General features: G+C 42.4%; 1 protein-coding gene across 2 annotated transcripts in view; it reads right to left on the reverse strand.

The window, feature by feature from the left end:
* Nucleotides 1–16,482: 16,482 nt before the first annotated feature.
* Nucleotides 16,483–18,654, reverse strand: part of LOC111225344 (runt-related transcription factor 3-like) — a 28,814-nt gene continuing 26,642 nt past the window's right edge. Inside the window, exon 5 of one of the 2 annotated variants that reach the window (XM_022750153.1) lies at nt 16,483–17,064. In XM_022750153.1, coding sequence (XP_022605874.1) covers nt 16,583–17,064 — 482 coding nt within the window. In that variant the 3' untranslated portion in view covers nt 16,483–16,582. The remainder of the gene's footprint in view (nt 17,065–18,654) is intronic. The other variant, XM_022750152.1, reaches the window with a different exon arrangement.

Below are 18,654 nucleotides of genomic sequence, written 5' to 3' on the forward strand. Positions count from 1 at the left end.
CATTTATACAGCTGGCTAAATATTTACACTGGTAAAGTAGCTCACTCAAGGGTACATAGTGATATCCCAACTGGGTTTTAGACCTACAATGTGTGAAAACCCTTCTTTGCATATGAACTCTGTGCACCTGACATTTGATGTGGCTATAGGTCACATCGTATTTGATTTACTGTTGATTGACAGCACAAAGGCCAATATGTAGAAAATCCATGGCTATGAGAGCATTAGGATTTTACACAGATGTTTTTTTCTGAATATAAAAATAATATGTTGTGAAATATCTTTTCATTTTTAATTTGACCACAATTTTCTACTTAAACGCATTACCCTGCCTCTGTTATGACAGCTTTAGATTAAAAGAAGGATGAGTGTCATTTTCATAGCCAGTGTGCCAGTATTCAAAGTTCACTAGGGCCGACAGGCAAGGCCTGTCATTGTCTATTTAAGATATAAGCCACAATTGAACCTCAAGGCCAGACTTTGAAGTGGTTTTAGAAGAGCTACAAACTGTATTTTGAAGTAGAAGTAAAAATATATAAATATTTAATTTTCAAATCATAAATATTTTCATTTTCAAGCAACATAGTTCTTGACGACCACAAGAATCAGCCTAAGGCAGTGGCTTCTGACTATTTTTGCTGCTTACACAAAGCAACTTGAGATCCATTGTCACCAGTTGCATATTTTACTGTATGTCTGGATTATGAACCAAAACAGGGATTTTTTTCCTCTGTTTAATTTTAAACCGTAAAATGTAAATTTATCTAGGAACTGACTGAAAAAGGGGGAGGGAGAGGGAAAAACAAAAACATTTAAATCTGCTTTTGTATTCTTACCACTCAGATGGTTTGGAACCAATTGCCTAAAATGGAAACTAAGGCACTGTTACTACATGGTGATTACCATAATGATAATTAAGTGGTCATAAAACTATGCATTTCCTATTTTTCAGCTATAACATTCAGCCAATTCAAATGAAAATGAGGAAACATGTTTGCAGAAGCCAAGCTTGTGTGACATGTAAATGAACTAATAACATTAATAATGGCTGTATTCCACTCAGGTGTGCCAGTCTAAGAGTTTTGGTATTGTACCCACTGGCTCAGTGGCTGGACTTACTGGCACACCTGAATGGCACAGAACCATAATTAATGTTATTAGTTCCACCTGTGCTTCCCCTGCTCTGAGAGGTCATCGTGTTCATCATAAAAGATTTTAAAGTGACTAATTTGACACCATAACAACTAAATACAATGATTACACAGCATAGCTATTGAACAGTAGCTCGTTAGTATTAAAAATTAGCCACAGGTGTGAAGGACAGCTAATGAGCCAATCAGAGCCGAGCAGGAGAAGTGAAAAGACAGCAGTTGCTGGGGCCTGGTACAGGCCACGCAGCATGTTGTTTTGATTGTTGTTGTTGTTGTTGTTGTTGTTGGAGTTGGAGGACGAAGACGAGGAGGAGGAGGACAACGTTGAAGTGCAGCCATTCCCGTCATACTAAGGTACAGCAGCAGAACTCATAATGCTTCCCATGGCCTTTATCTTCTGCTTACATCTTGAGAAATGTTGGCCTTTATTCAGAAAATATGCTGGCATCAGCTCGCGTGCTCCAAAATAGGCCTACTCGTAGTCTGCGACTGGTTAGCGCCGAGGGTATGTTGATCCTCCAGCAAGGTGTGTTTTTCTTGCCAAGCTTCTTCAAGTCGTACAAGCTGTCATTGACCCATCAGCTTGTGTGTCTTTCTTGGCTGCAACAGAGAGTTTTTGTGTGGCGGCATATAGTTACTCATAAATAGGCCTATATACTGTGATAGCTCTGAAAAACACATCAATATGCTAAGAGTGATGGAGAGTGGCACCCTGAAGGAAAGTAGGAAACTCGATATTTTTATATATTTGGTTTGTTTAAACAGGTTTCAAATGCAATGAATATCAATAGTTTGGCGATATACCTGGTGTCAGGAGGTGTATTTTAAAGGTTCATTTCACTTAAATTAGAAGAAACTGTATTCTCTCAATCAGCCTATAGATTTCTGCTGCCACTCCAAAACAATGCAGGTGACTTTTCATATCAGTGAAGAAAAATGCATTAAAAACTGCCAATCTTTCCAGAGACGGTGTTACTTATAACAAGTAATCAGTACAAACTAGTACAAATTAAAGTCTCAGCATTTAAAATGTTATTTAAGTTAAAGTACTATTATTATTATTAGCAAAATGTGCCTAAATTGTTAAAAGTAAGCACTCATAATGCAGAAAATGACCCCTGTGTCATATTATTACATTGCATTTTATTGTTGTAGTAGAATTAATTTGTTTAATTTGTTATGTCCTATTTGGTAGTTTCATGTATAATGCGTCAGGTTTTTATAATTTCATCATATATTTTGTTTGTAAAATCCTAATTTGGGAAGTTACTAGTGAGTCCAGCTGTCAAAAAAATGTCACAGAATAAAAAGTATGATATGTGGGAAATCTAGTTAACTAGAAGTATAAAGTAGCATGCAATGAAAATACAGGACTTGGGTAAATGCTTTTAGTTAGATTCCACTACCAGTGAAAGTTTTTATAGGAGTAATTTCTTCGATTTAAAAAGTATTAGTCATGAAAACTGTTGACGGCACGTTTCTTGGATTATCCAGAAAAACAGGGACATTGTTTCTCATTTAAATTAAATTTGTTGGTAAGCATCATATTAAAATGATAAAAATGGGCAAAAGGAACCCAACCATCTGCATGGCTAGATACCACCTCAGGTAATAGTTTATGAACTCATGAACTCACCCTTCAGTTGAAGTTGAGCACAGTTTCAAAGGTGGTCAGCTTCAATTAAAAGAAAGGCTACCGTCTCTTCCTTTAATCCTTCCATGGGGTGCAGGACGTCTCTGCGACCCACACTGTCACTCATTATTTTGAGCCCTGTGAGGGTCTAACATTGCTATACAAGTGGAGTTCATTGTGGCATCAGCCACTCCATCAACTCCCAGACCACCGAGTAACAGCTCAGCTTATCTGCTGTGCTCCAGTGCCTGCAGTCAACCAGTCAGGGTGGGTTTTGTGTGCTCGCATTGTTTATTTTAGCCCTCATTAAAATGTGGTGTGGTGGCTGTCTCTCTCCGGGGCTCAGTGGCTACTGTGGTGGGGAGATAGGGGACTGTGGTGGACCCCCTTGGGCGGCCCACAAAAAGCTGCCTCACCCCCTTCCCCTGCTTGCCGCTCACCCCATCTGGGTCCTGGAGTCACACCCTGTGGCAGAGCTGCGGTTAACTGCCGCTGTTGGTTGGTAAAGAGGCACAGTGAGGGTTCAGGGATACAAACTCAAGTAGAGGAGGTGCCGTTCCCTATAATCACCACTAGAGGGTGCTCAGCCACAGTAAGCTAAAAGAGAGGGAACTTCGGGAGCTGGCAGACACTATTCTCAAGGGGTTTTGTTCTTATCTCCTTTACATGGTCAGCACTTTTTCACAGGAAGCATGAGAGAGGTGGTGTGTGTGTGTGTGTGTCTGTGTGTCTGTGTGTGTGTGCGTGTGTGTGTGTGAGTCGGGGATAAAGAGAGATGTGTGTCTTAAAATGAGTACTTTTACATAGAAAACATCAGCTGTGTACTTGAAAGACACTTTGTGACGTCAGGTATTTCATGCCTCCAGGAGTCTTTGTCCAGGTTGTTTAGTCTCTTTATAAGACTACAATAGTGGCCTGTTTTATTTTGTCTGTGATGGAAAAACTATTAGACATAAAAGACTTTGCTCTGTCAGCAGCCACACCCCACGACCTTATCTCCACGCAGGGGAAGGTTTACCTTGCAGTTTATGTTACGTTAGTGTGTCAAAGCCTGCGGCCAGTATCTGTCTGGTATGTGGTGAATTATTGCTGCGTCTGTGCCGTTGTGCTTGTGTGTAACACTATGTGTCTATATGTGTGTGTGTTTTCATAAGCAAACCATGCTCTTGTTGTTCTTTTGAAAAAAAGGAATCAGGAAATATTTGTTGGGTGTGCTGGTAATCCCAGGTGTCTGTGTGTGAGAGACAATGTGTGTGCACGTCTTTGTGCTAAAGTGAACTAGCAGGTTCCCTTTCAGAGCCATATAGCACTTCTAGGGGGAGAGAGAGGAGGTCTTTGAAGTTTTGGTTCTGCCATCCATCTCCAGCTCGCTGGCTTTCTTTTCATGCCAGCCACTGCAGAGGCCAGGCCTGTTAAAGAGAAATGCCCCAGCTGGCTCCTCCCTACCATGTCGCCATGGTAAATGACAACAGACTACACTCCTTACTGACAGTGAAGCTGCTCTGTTTTGATTTTTGCTTTTGTTCCATCTGCGCTGTCTTAAAACAGACTAACAGTTGTCAGACACCGCCGAAACGCACAACCAAGCCGCCAGACATTAGAGCACAGTAGAAAGAAGTGAGCAGAGAGGCCTAGAGCAAAAGGCAATTAACTTGCACTCGACGTTAATGGACGTATCTGATCTGCCCACGCTGCAGGTGCTGGCCCTCCGTCCCTGGTTTCTCTCTGATGTAAACCAAAGTCTCTCCTTTACTCGCCAGCAGCCATAGTGGATGCTATGACACTTAGGTTTAACACTGGAGGAGGAAAGCAGCAGCAGCAGGAGGAGGATAATGAAGGGAGATATATTGATTGCCCTTAGCTGCTCCTTCATAGCCTGTGTGCATGGTTTGTGTTGGATAAGCCCACTAGCCTAATTGCTTTTAGACTTCCATTAGGTTGTTGCAGACAGCGTGGTTTAAGTAAGTAACAAAAGGCTCTGTCAGAATGCTTTAAGCATTAATAAGACAGACACTGTTACTTCTCCAGCCTGTCAGCTCATCAGGAACGCACAAGTCGAGATCACATAGCCAAAAGGCTGGTTTACTGTCGTCATCTCGAGCGTTTCTTTGGCTACACTGTTGGTGAGCCCTGAGCCGAATTAGCTTTTTAGACTTTTGGGAATTTGTTTGATTTGAGCACTGAAAGCTGTGGCTCACTCACCCCGTAAACTTGCAGTGTCCCTGGACTTGTGTACAGGAAAGGTCCTGTCTCACATTGACAAACATGTGAAGAAGTGCCAGCGCCTATGAGCATTTTTACAGTTCACTTAACGAGGAGAGACCTGTGGCTCGATACTGGGAAAGGAGCTCAGTAGGAATGGGGTTAGCAGTGCATCGTCTTGGTTGTTATATGGCAACAGAACCACAGGCCTCACTTGAGAGTCTGATGGGTTTTGGGGAGGTTTTTTTTTGTGTTGCTGAGCTGCTTTCTGGTTCTGCTTCTAAAGTCATCTTGTTTTTATAAAAGTTGTTTATTAGGAGCAAGGTCCCTCTCTTGTGCGGAGAAAGGCGCTGTGGCCTACACTGTTTCAAATCACTGTAATTATTGGGTAGGTCTGGCTTTGATGGTGTAGACACTGGCGTTCTTATATGCAGAGAGCATTCACATATCTAATATGTGTGTGGGTGGACATCTATCCTCAGATACACTGTAATACAAGCACATATACACATATATTTCATATATGATCCCAAATCACATTAATTTGATTCCTCTTAACCAGTCTGTGGGTGTGTTCTCCTGCACTGACCCATTTTGCCCAACAAACTCCTCTGCTTTCTGGATATTGTGTGGTGTGTTTCCCCCTGGTCTGTCTGTCTTTAAAGCCACTGTGTCCCTGCAATCCCTCAAAGTCCTGGGCTTTAATGCATCGGTTACCGTATTTTTCCAACGAGATGACTGTCGCTTGCCGGGAAGGCTGCACTCTCTGTGTATGTGCGTGCCACTTTTGTGCCATTTTTGGAAGAGTCCCTGTGTTCTCTCTGCACCAGCGCTCGAGCTACGGAAGCCTCCTGGGTCCATTTCTTCTGTGGCTGGACCACATACCCCAGAATCCTGCTTTGGTTGGAAATGTGTCTGTTGTTTTTTCCAGCCATCATAAGGAAGACAAACTCCTCTACTGTCTCCCCATCCTATATTAACAGGCTGTGTTTGGCCCTGGACTCCACCATAACAGGTCCTCTCTGGGTTGCTGCTGGTTACAGTAAAAATCAACACCTCTTCTACCCCAGACTGACACTTTTCAACGTGCAGATCCAGTTTCTCCCCATGCACACTTGGCCTGCTCAGCCATCAGGAGCGGTGTGTGTGTGTGTGTGTGTGTGTGTGTGTGTGTGTGTGTGTGTGTGTGTGTGTATAGCTAAACTCTCCCTCGCCTGTGAGGGCCTCTAACTGTAGCCTCTAAGGGTAGTTAATTAGCTTGAAATCTTCAAAGCTTCAATCTCAGTGGCCTTGCTGGCAGACTGAATGTAATTTGACATTCTGCAGTATTAGTAAATTAAATTATATTTTTATACCTGCTAAGCTTCCTCACATTCTCTCCTTTAATCTATACTGCATCGTTATACCAATGCATTTGTTGGCAGTGATTTTTCAGGATGCCACCTGAGGTATATCCTAAACGTGCAGGGGCTGCGTTAGGCTGGCTTCTTATTGGCTGGCTGCTCTCTGATCTGCCAACCAAGCAAGAAACAATAGAGGGCCAGAACAATGAGCTGGCTGCAGATCAGTAGGAGCCTGCTTGGCCTCTCCCAGACGCTACGTCTTATTTCCTTTTTGATTACTCACGCCTGCCTGATGAGCGGCACACTCACACTCCTCTCTGTCTGCCTGCCCGTGAGAGAAATCGCAAAGAATAGACTTTTTGTAGGAGACTGGTTTTGATTTGGAGGCTGGAATGCCTTTGTGATATTGTCGCAAGATTTGTTGGCAGGGGTGTGATGTGTGTGTGTGTGTGTGCGAGACAAAAGAGAACCGTTGGTATGATGTGTGTATTTTCATGATTCAGACACATTCAGTTATCAGGAATTTCTGAATATTGTGTGGTTGTGTGTGTTGGTGTGTTTTTTTTCTGTTAATTTATGTCAGTTTCCACTGATGGGCTTCCAGGGTCTGTCCATAAACAGCCTTTAAAACGAAGGAATAGTAGTGCTGGCACTGAAGTCCAAACTGTATTGCCACCCAAGCGTGCGGCTCGCCTGCTGTGGGCTGGGTCCCCTTTGCCTGGCCCTCACTAGCTCCCACCACCGCTTGTTACCCCCCCTTCACCACCAGGCCGGAGGTAGGAAATCAAACCAATTACGGTTGTATTTAAAGAAAATTGGAGCAGGGCCGGAAAAGTGGGGGCATTTCCAAAAACCACAAAAAGAAAACTGCAGGGCCACTCTTTGGCAAAATACAGGGGGACTGTGGAGCAGAGTGGAATGGCACTTCTCAGAAAGCACAAGGAGAAATCTATTGTTTTATTTAATGTATAAGATATGATTTCTTTTATCTAAATACCACATTTAGTGGCAGTCATATACCTTACCAACTAAACCCCTACCAAAAAAACTATAAATCCTCTCCTCAATCTCTTTCTGTGTCCATTTCAGTGAGAGAGATTGATGGATTCTGCTCCCTGTTGGACCTGTTTGATGGATGGTTTTTAAGAACTGACTGTGTTTATGTTCAGGTCTGCTGTGCCCTGCTGCGAGCGGCCTGCCAGAATGCAGCACCTCATAATATGCCTGAATCCGCCAAGACGTCCCAGAGCCTAAATCCTCCTTGGCTCACTCTGCTGCTGCAGCCCCTGCTGAGGTACAGTATCGGGCCTCTCATAAAGCACAAACACCTGTAGGCTTCAAACTGGGGGGGTGGGGGGGGTAAAGTATGTATATGTATGTGCAAGCCAGAGTGTGTCACAGTCTGAGGCCATCTTTATAGCCAAAAAGTTTGTCTGGGATCCGTGTTGCAGTTGCCACCCCCTGGTCTGATGTGTTCTCTCTGTTTTACCTCTCTCTCCCTCTGATCCTCTTCCTCACTGTCATCTCTCAGGAAAACCCCCTCATTACCCGGCCTTCATTTTCCATCCCCCCACAAACCCTCTTTGTTCCATGGCCCATTTGGCTGTTATATCTCAGCACTTAAAAGTAATTATTCCTAAATATGAATTCTCCCTAACAGACGTCTCCAGACACTCAAAAGATATTTTTCTTCCTTCATCTTCCTCTCTGCCTCATGAGGAAAAACGAAAGGAGAAGAAATCAAGGTGTCTGAAGTCAACACACACACACACACACACACACACACACACACACACACACACACACACACACACACACACACACATTCTCACTCATACCTGATGATATGCTTTTGTCTGTACAGGTGCATGCACAGAAAACGAGAGAAAAACACACACCCACATACAAACTGTTTACTTCACACGCACACACCGTAAAGAGTGTAAAATGATCTCCCATTAAGGATGAAAACAAACCAGTGTGTGGGAGGTGTCCCCTGAGGAAGTCCTCAGTCGCAATAGTGGAACTGTGGAACCATGGGAACTATTTAGGATAGGCCTGCGGGGCAACCATGACCAGACACGGGGGTGTGTAATACTGACACAAACACACTGCAGACTGGAGTCAAAGACCAAAGTAATGGCTTTTAGTCACCTCACCTGTCTTAACAGCAACAATAGCTGACACTTTATTGGGTGTCAGTGTTGTCTTGATTAATTCAGACCTGGCTTTGATTGTGTTGATGGCAGTGTTTGATGTTGTAAGTGCCAAAATACCAACAAAAATAAAAGTGACTGTTGTGGAAAGAGTGATAATATAAGAAAGATGACGACTTTTGTAAAGCTCCAGTGACACTTGTGAGGTTGAGGGGAAAGATGTTTTTAATGGTGTGTGGCTGTCAGTTTATGGGTCAGAGGAGGCTGTAGGTCTGTGGTGCTTCAGCGGTTCTCACTGATTTCTTTATGAACCCTCACTGGTGAGAGGGTATTACTCATCTATTTAGATGGTTAGTCCCAGAATGACATTTGCTTTTAGAGGGACAGAGTATGAGGAGACAAAGAAACTGCCTACCAACAATTGAATGCATGAATGTATCCGACTTTGCTGCTTCCAGAGTAGATAGTGGGAACAAAAAGAACTGGACGATGCGAGTTTTTAATGACTGTCCACGTTCCCACATGATTCAAAACAGACTTGAGCAATCATCCTCATTTTACTTACTGCTTGCGCACATGGATGAAAAAAGTAAGGGAGATAAAAAGATAGACAGTGTGTGTATGTGAACTGCCAATTTAGTGTGTTCCCCTGCTCGAGCAGGAAGTGAACAGAGACCTGGTCCACAGGGATCCCTCTTTCCCTTTCTCGCCTTCTGCCCCCCCCCCACTAGGAACCCACCGGATGGGGAGAGGCTGGCAGCAAAGCTCAGCTGTGTGTTTGTGTGTGTGTGTGTGTGTGTGTGTGTGTGTACGTGTGTACGTGTGTGTGTGTGTGTGTGTATGTTAATTTCCTGTTTTATAGAGGAAGCACTGTTCACATGTACAGATCGTTATTCAGATTTTCACTGTGAGAAAAAAGAAAAGAAAAAAAAATTGTGTCAATTCTCATGAATCTGTATGGGAAACAACTAGCATTGTTTCTGGGAAGCTGTCCTACTCTCTTAGTAAAAACATATTTTGGTTCACTGGTAAAGTGCAAATTCAATGTCTAAATCAAGCTTTGAAAAGCATGTCATTTCATTACTCCAGTGATGAAAAACCCTAAAACACTACAAGCCATTATCCTCTCATATCATATGTTCTACTTTTTTTCCCTAACTAACTAATCGCATTAGGGCAGATTGGTTAGACACAGAAAACTGTGGTCATTATGTAATGTCAAAAATTTAAATCTAAGCCATTAGGACATCCAAATGAAAGTTAGCTGCTGTGGTCTCAGCCAGAATATCCTCTAACCATGGTCTGGGCCACAGGTCCACCATGCAGTGGTCTGTTGGGTTTCCATAAAGGCCTTCTTCTGGTTTTGACTCATTTACATGTCTTGGTTTCCTGTGAGGAAACACGACTCAGAGTTCAGTAGATTGTTTAGAGCATTGCCTCTTCTTATCACCACTATCAGGACACTTCTTTGTATTACTAAGTGACAGCTCTTGTGAAATTCTTTGAATTGCTGCTGCAAAGAAAAAAAAACGAAACTAAAAGAAAAAACACTTCTAAGCCACATAGTTTAATAATCTTAGATATTCCTCTCAGACATCTTTTAAGACAAAAAAAAACTGTGGGAAACATTGCAGATACAAGTTATAATTCAAAGTTCAATTACCTCATTAAAAAAATATTAAAATTTATAATCAAAGTTACAAAATGTCCTTGTATGAATATGTAAGTATTCTTCATTTCAAACATTTAACTACTGGACATGTCGATGTATAAGAAGTTTCTATATTACACTATTGGACCACAATCTGCTTCTAAATGGCCATGGCCGTAAAACTTTAGGCTTTAGGTGAGAGATAAATGTGAAAACCTGCACATGTCATTCAGTGAAGGTCAAACACCCAGGTGAAACTACAATAGTAAAAAATAAATAAAAAAGCATATTTTTGAATGCAGGGGGACTTTAAATGAAAGTTAACTACTACTACTATCAGTTTCCTTCTGATGTAATATATTCACAGTAACAAAGAAATGTTAGACTGAAATAGTTGAAAGTGCATTGGAAATAATTGTCACAGTCTTGCATAATTTTCATATAATTTCCCCTTCACACACACAAAAAATATATTTAGTTCATACATTATTTTTATCAGTTAACCTCCCACAATTTTGATTGTTTGATTAATCGTGCAAAAAAACACCCAGAGATTTAGTTTACTATCGCATAAGACAAAGAAAAACAGCCAGCAAATGATCAAAATAGTTGCCAATAAATTAATTGACCAGTTGTTTCAGCTCTGTTAATAACAGACATCTTAGAGTGGTGTATCTTGCAGTGCTGCTGAAAACAAAGGGCCCTGTTTTAGTTCTGCATTTGGTGCTTTGAGATGGTCTGACATCTGATCATTTAGGGGGTTGCACAGGCAGTTGTGTCTCAGTCACACGATGATGACCTTAAATTTATGGTGGCAGCTCTGGAGATTGATCTGATAGTGAGACTGTTTCTGCAAGTGCCTCTCGTAAGCTTTCAGCGATCCTCTGGGTCTGAGCGGGAACTGAGTTCTAGCCCCACAGAGAGGTGCTCCACTGTGGGAACTGGGAGCCGCCTGGTCTATCGTAACACAGAGCGGTCTCTGTAGACCCAGCATGGATGAGAAACTACCTTCACTGGGATCCCTCTGAACTGGGAGAGCCCTCTTTTTCTCTCTTTCTTCATTTCTCCCTCTGTATCCCGCTCTCTGTCAGCCAGGCAGCGCTAGTCATCAGTGTGAGAACGGTTGCATCACAGCTCTCGTGGTTTCTTAGCCCCTGGCCCCTGTGTTTCTCGGTCAATCTGTGGGAACCCTGATTTTGGACGGCAGCCTCTGTTCCCACCACCAGTCTGGTTAGAAAATAGACTTCTGGTCATGTACCAGGCACCCAAACCAAGCCGGTTCTAGCCCGCTCCTTCTCACGGGTTCGCGGGAGGAGAGGTCACCGGCTGCAGAAGAGGCCCTAATGGGTTTCGCATGCAGGTACCACAGAAGCGACACGGGATACTGTGTTCATGAGAAATGAGAGGGCTTTAACGATTCTGTGCTTTTTCCAAAACACTCCCTCTCTCCCTTGCCTCCTTCTGTTTTTCTCTGCATCTCTCTCTCTCTGTGTCTGTCTTTCATTTTGAATCTATAAATAGCGCTTTCGCTCTCATCTTTCTGATTAATTGGAAGTTGTGTGAGGGACGAGGCTTGATGTTGTTTGTTCTGTTTCAAGAGAACTCAAAAGACGTTGTGCTATTCATCAGAGGAAGTGATTGACTTGACAAAGTATTTTCTAAGTGATTCTCATTGTTTTTTCTTTTCTGTGACATTCACAGTCATGCCTCCAGTTGTCTTTTATATTTCATCCCCTTAAAAAGCAATTTTCTATTTCATCTTATAAAGCAGTTCATCGTGCCTTTGACTACAATTACATCCAGACAAGCAGCCTCATCCAGGCAAACGTTTTCCCTCTTTTCCTGGAGAGTTACAATTTTCGGAAGAACAGCATAGCGGCAACAGAGAGAAGATGAAAAAGGCAGTTCAGCTCATGTACATCCATGACAAAGACCGAGCCAGATGAGAGCTCCTCTGCTCCCCACATGTGGCCGAGCGAGTCGGGTCTCACAGAGTGTGTGAAGACAGCTAGAAAATTCCCTCGAGCCCGGTCTAATTGAAAGCTTATCATCTTCTCTTTCTGCTTCCTGAGCGTTCAGCGAGGAGCGACGCAGAGAGCCACTCTGTGATGAGACCTGGAGAAAATAGTTGGGAATGTTTAAAATGGTGCAGATCTGTCATACGCTCACACTGTGAAGTGGAGCTCAGACTGTCTGGGTGGAGGCTGGTGTGAGATCTGTCAGCAGGGGATTGTGTGTATGAGTTTCTTGTGCGTGCGTGGAAATGCTTTGAGTGTGCAGAGTTAATTGAATACAGTGTGTATCAAGGCTGCGTGTGTGCGTCCTAAGGCTTTGTTGTTCTGCCAACACTGCCCCCATAGAAGGCCTGACGCACAGTAGAAACCATACAGAAAGGAGGAAAGAAAGGAGAGAATTGAATGAGAAGAAAGGATAAAAGAGAAAGGAAAGGGCATAGATAAAGGAGAGTATAAACAGGGAGAATAAAAGTGAAAAACTGAAGGAGAAAAACAAAGCATTTAGAAGTGAAAGCCCTTTCATGACACATCAACAGGTGGCATTAGTTTAAGAGTGAGGAATTGTGGGTATTGTATTTCAGGTTAACCACATGAGACATCTAAAATCAGACCACCCCACAAGGTAGCATCTCAAGTGTTTAATCTTGAAATCGGCACTGCATAAATTAACATCCACATAGCTGGTAAAAAAAAAAAAAAAAAGAGGGTTGACATTCCAAACTTCTCCTGTATTGTTTTTAACAAGTGACAACTTGCCGACATGCGCTAACATGGAGGCTGCCAGGGCGGAGCTGGATTCCTGAGCAGCGCTGTATTTACACTCTGGGTACCACCGTGTTGATAGCTGAGGAGAAGCGTGGGTAATTGTCAGTGAGAGTCTCTCTAATGGGAAAGAAGAGTGTAATTATTAAAGGGGGTTATTGGGAATGAACGGGCAGGGCTATGAGGTGGAGGCGGTGGCATGTGCGGTATTTACTGTATGAGGCGAAAGAAGAAGTCAGAAGAACAGAATTTGTTGGATCAGACTGTGCTGGCATGAAATTAGGTCCCATGAACATTTATGGTGTTTTGTTTTCTCCCCCCGCTCGTTTGTCAGCTGATGTGAAGGTTTCTGGAGATGAATTATAACCTGTGCCTCCATGTTTAACGTTTTCACTCTCAACACCTCCCCCTTTTAAACCATAAAAGACCTCACAAGCCAGACTTTTCAGCATTGAGTTTCAAAATTAGAGAACTCTTTATAGTGAGGAAGTGTTTTCATAGTAAGGCGAATAATGTTGAAGAATGTGACTGTAAATATTGAAGCTAAATCTAATGTGGGTGTGATGTTCTCAAAGGGGCAAGTGGGACCTTTAAGTTTAAAGAAAATGATGTGTTGCCATAGTGATATCCTGGAGTTCCTTTAATTAAAATTTATTTTTTAATAATAATGGCATTTTTAATGAAATGAACAGTAGTTGTGAAGGCAAAAGTGAGACACATGTTTTTTAATTAAAATGGTTAAAAACTACATTATCCGCAAATTGTACAAGCACTCAATATGGAAACATTAATGATATTAATACATACATAGATGAGATTCTTAAATTAACATATCAGTTTCAGATGTACATGCTTTGAGCATAAAGAGAAATGAAGACAGCAAGAGGACTTTACATTTTGATATATGAAAAGGAAAAAGGGGATTCTTTTAAAAAAGAAATATAAGAAAATGTAACATTGTGCTCTTTAATCCAATATACAGTCAAATACAATTCGGTTGTACATTTTTGGCTTTCTAGTTTTGCATAAAGAATGATATCAAGACATGATTCATTTTACCACACATCTTTCCCATCATCAACAACCCAGCTGCATTACAGACAGTTGTGAAGATCTTTGGTTTTTTTCTTTTTGAAGAAACCACACAAATATAAATACATATGTGGTTTCTCTAGCTGCATGATTTCTGCCCACAGTAAAGTAAGGTCTTCTACCATATAAAGGCTCCAGAGGAGAGAGCAGGAAATATGTTTTCCTCCAAATCAAAGGGAAATAGGAATGAGACATTGTTACTGATTGTTATAAAAAATAGGAATAAGGCAGAGGGTCTCTATGGTGGATCAGCAAAACGCCTTGCATAACTTGTTTTTACCTGAGCTGCAAATGCTAGCTTTGGATCACTATTCACCTTGAAATGAAATCTCACATGTGTAGCAACCTGAATACCCATCTCACAGAGTCATGAATGCTTAGTCATCTTCCTTCTTATGGAAGACTTTCTAGGTCAATGTTAGGTACCTGATACCTGCTATGAATATCTTAGTGTGGCTCATACCAAGATAATCTGCACAGGTGTATGAATTATGGGCAGAGCCACGCGCCCCTGATGTGATTCACAGATGATCAGTGAATTAGACCAGCAAAGACAGAATCAGGGCCAGAAAGGCTTCAAAGCACTCACTGATTATTCAGAACAAAGGGACCTGTGCACAACAAAGGAAAGGCCTTCTTTTTTTTTTTTTTTTTTTTTGCATAACTGTGCTAGCGGTTGGTAAGAAGATACTGCTCCACTGCCTCCTTCTGTCCCTTCATCCTCTCACTCCCCCCTCCAGGGATAGAGGGATCACATGTGTAACTGCAGGGGGGAAACGCCCTAAGGACAGGGGGAATGTGCACACACACCTGTGGTGCAGGAATGTGTGTGTGTGTGTGTGTGTGTGTGTGTGTGCGTGTGTGTGTGTGTGTGTGTGTGTGTGTGTGCGTGTGTGTGTGTGTGTGTGTGTGTGTGTGTGCGTGTGTGTGTGTGTGTGTGTGTGTGTGTGTGTAATTATGACATCATTACTTATTTGGTGAAGGATTAAAAAAAAAAAAAAAAGACACGTTAAGTGTCTTCAGCAAATGTATATGTAGGAATTTTTTTTTAATATTTAGCTCTGCAGACTTTGAGATATTTGTAAATGCAAACCATAAAAGAGTAAAAGAAGTCGAACATAGTGCAAAAATTAAGCAAATGACTCATTTAGCGCAGGAAGGCAATTTGGAAATAGTTTAAAAGGTTACGGCTCTAGATACACCATCTGACTAACAGAATCTGTTGGGCGTGGTTCATAAGGAATAAAAGTTTTTAGTGCATCAAAGCTACATTGGAAGACAAAATAATTACATTAAAGGTTTTGTTTTTTATAATTTAGTAACAATATATTACACAAATTCCAAATTTATACTTAACAACAAAACATGGTATATATATATATATACTGTATATATATATTTATATATAAAAAGGAAAGGTAGCAAGAAATGCTCAAAGATTTTGGGTATATGCGTACATTTTCTCACAATTTGGCTCAAATAAATATCAAAAGTAAACTGTCATCCAGTTGAAAAATACCAGACTAGGACTCCTTTTTTCAGAAAAGGGCTTCAATAAGAAATTTAAGGAAAAAGCAAAAAGTCAACAACAACAGGACGTAAATATTCCTGGAGTAAAAGAAACTGATAAACACTCCTCTGTGTTAAATCTTTTACATTCCTCAAAACATCGAACCATTGTCCTGTTGAAACTCGATACACTGATGATGCAGCAGAGGAGAATTCATTTCTTAAACACGTGAGTCCTGACAGATAAAATGCTTTTCTTTCAAATATGCAGGGGTTGTGTTGAAACATCCGCCGCATACCGTAGCACCAAAGGCTATTCTGTTCATTTGGATAATAAATTAGGCAATAAGGTTGTAAATAAGTACTGTGAGCACATGAAACAGCTCTCGGTGCATCTGAGGATGTTTTCACAACTGACAATATTTTTTTTTTTGCAATATTCAAATCTCTTACAGAAATTAAAGCTTAAAGGAACCGATATGCTACAGCAGTGCAGCCATGCGTTGGAAGGATGTCGGAGTCACAGCCCGACTGCTCTTCTCCACCCACCAAGTGAGTTGGATCAGTCCGAACAGTCTGCTTGATGAGTGTCTGCTGTGGTTTCAGTTCATCAGCTGCACTGATGGATTGTACCTCCATTGTCTTTTGTTCTTTCGTCTCTGATGAGTACCTGTTTACACCAGACAAATGATCCTGAAATGTTACTATGGCTTCTCTGGTTTTTGCTCTCACTTCTATTTACAGTCTCAGCTGAACATCTTCTCACTTTATTTATATGGCTTTAATAGTCCCGTAAGAGTACATGTTGTAGCACAGTGCAGGAGTTGACTCAAAATTTACAAAATACATGGAAATCTTGGGAGAGTTGGTAAAACACAAAAGTCTTGAAAGCGAGTGCCGGAGAAATAAAAGACAAACATGCAGCATTTCTCTTTTTTTTTGTTTGTTTTTTTTTTCTTTCTTTCAGTGTTCAGCTTTTTTTTTCTTTTTCTTTTTTTTTCTCATCGTCCTCTTTTCTCTTCCTCCCTCACTTCTCCCGCACCCTCTAATTGTCTAGCTGTCAGTCAGTCAATAAGGCCTCCAGACGGACTCATCCAAGCGGCCCGAAGCGCTCATGGCCGTTGGGGAGTTGCTGTGGCTGCCGTCGGCCTCCACGCCCTCGCTCTGGGTGTTCAGGCCCGGGTTCATCAGGCTGTTGGTCCCTCCGGTGCCCCCGGCCCCCGAGCAGGACAGCAGACGGGTGGGGGAGCGCTCGCCCCCGGTGTTCCCCGGCGCCACCATGGAGAACTGGTAGGATCCAGAGCCTGTGCCGTAATACAGGTAGGAGTTGGACTGGAAGTTCTGGGTCTGGTTGTTTGAGTAGGGTGGCGGCAGGTAGGTGTGGTATCTAGAGGAGGCTGACATGCTGAGGCCGCTGATGCCAGTGCTGGAGGTGTTGGCGGAGTAAGGGAAGGCCCCGGGGTAATGCATGCGGGGGTCTGAGAAGCGAGGGTCAGTCAGCGGCGACAGAGATGGGAAGGTGGTCCTCTGTTGGAAGAGATCTGTAGTCCCTGTCGGAAGAAACAAAGAAACAAAAGGTTGGAGAAAGTCAACAAACATTCAGCCATGAATGAAAACTGCTGTTGTGATTATGAAACAAGGGGTTCAGAGATTTCTCATTTTCTATTACTCTAAAAAACAACCCACATCTCAACAAAAGCAAATCTCTCCAAAAGCCCAATTCTGAGCTCAGATTTCTTGCGATACGCCTGTCCATGGAAATGTTTGCTCAAAGTAATGAACTGAGACATTTTTTTGCTTAATAACAGTCATCAAGCACTGACAGCACATCATCCCACAGCCCCGTGCACAAGACTGAAGTTATGAGAAGGCCCCCTCGCCACAGCCCTCCTACCACTCCTTCAAAAAAGAGAGCAACGCACAGTATTCTGTCTCTCTCTGAGCAATGAAAAGAGGCATTGTCAGTGGTGAGGAGTGCTTTGTATAAACACCGATGGCTTGTTGCGCTGTTGTGCAACTCATCATAAATCATACTTGGGCGACAGAGACGGACTGTCACAATCACAGACGGAGAAGGACAATGAAAGGAAAGAGGGTTGGAAAGGAGGCGAGAGGAAAGTGTGTTTCTGTGTGAATATCGTCTAATGTGTATCACAGTCCAGGACCTGTCAGAATTAACTGCTAAGTGTAATCTCACCGGTAACAGAGTACAGTTGGACCCAGCTGTTAGGACTTCAGTTTCACTGCACACTCTCTAATTTATTCAGCTGACAAAAGGGAAATAGAAATATTGCTCGAAGGTTTGACTTGGCAGTTTGCTTCTCTGAGATTTGGGGCCGCTACTGTCACCAACTTAGTTCCTTAAGTCAAACACCATATTGCCCCTCTCACTTAGCTGAAGAGTAGTATTGGCCGATCTCACATCCTGAGCGTTGGATATGAACACGTTCACAGTCCTGCAGTCATGTAGGACTTCTGAACACTGCCTGCTGCCACCTACTACAGCATTTGAGTTTGGACCGTGGTGCAGGGACAGTTACATCTCATGTTTCTGCTGCGTTATACAGTAGAGGTTGGAATTTGTAGATGGTCTCATATCAGTTTTAAGCCACATAGGCCATGCTTAGTAAACCTGCACAGTATTTACCCTCCCTATTGATTTCTCATGTCAGTTTGTATCTTATACATATATATATATGTCACTGAAAGCAACAGTCAGGGTGATCACACACTTTGGCTCCACAAACATTGCATTATAATGCTCAGGTAGGAGCCTTGGCTGACTTGTTAAGCATGTTGAGTCTTTGCACTCATGACACTCAGATATTTTGGAAGACGCTAAGGTGGCTAACGGCCAGGCTGAAATATTCTCCAAATGTAAACGCCCTTAATCTGGTTGTACTCAGTGACTAGGGAGACTTCCTCATACCGTCCTCATAGCTGGTGTCAGCATACAGTACGCTCCATCCACACCTGCCACTTGTACACACACTCCTACACCCACACACACACCTCAGTCCATGGTTATTTGTTTGTCCGCATGTGGCTTTCATGGGTCCAATGTGCCCACATGACTGCAAGTGTAAAATGTGGATTTGGATGGCAGAGAAAAGAGAGCTTGTATTTGTGAAATAGCAAGC

The sequence above is a fragment of the Seriola dumerili genome, unplaced genomic scaffold, assembly GCF_002260705.1.
Source record: "Seriola dumerili isolate Sdu_G_001 unplaced genomic scaffold, Sdu_1.0 BDQW01000149.1, whole genome shotgun sequence".
Taxonomy (NCBI): Eukaryota; Metazoa; Chordata; class Actinopteri; order Carangiformes; family Carangidae; genus Seriola; species Seriola dumerili.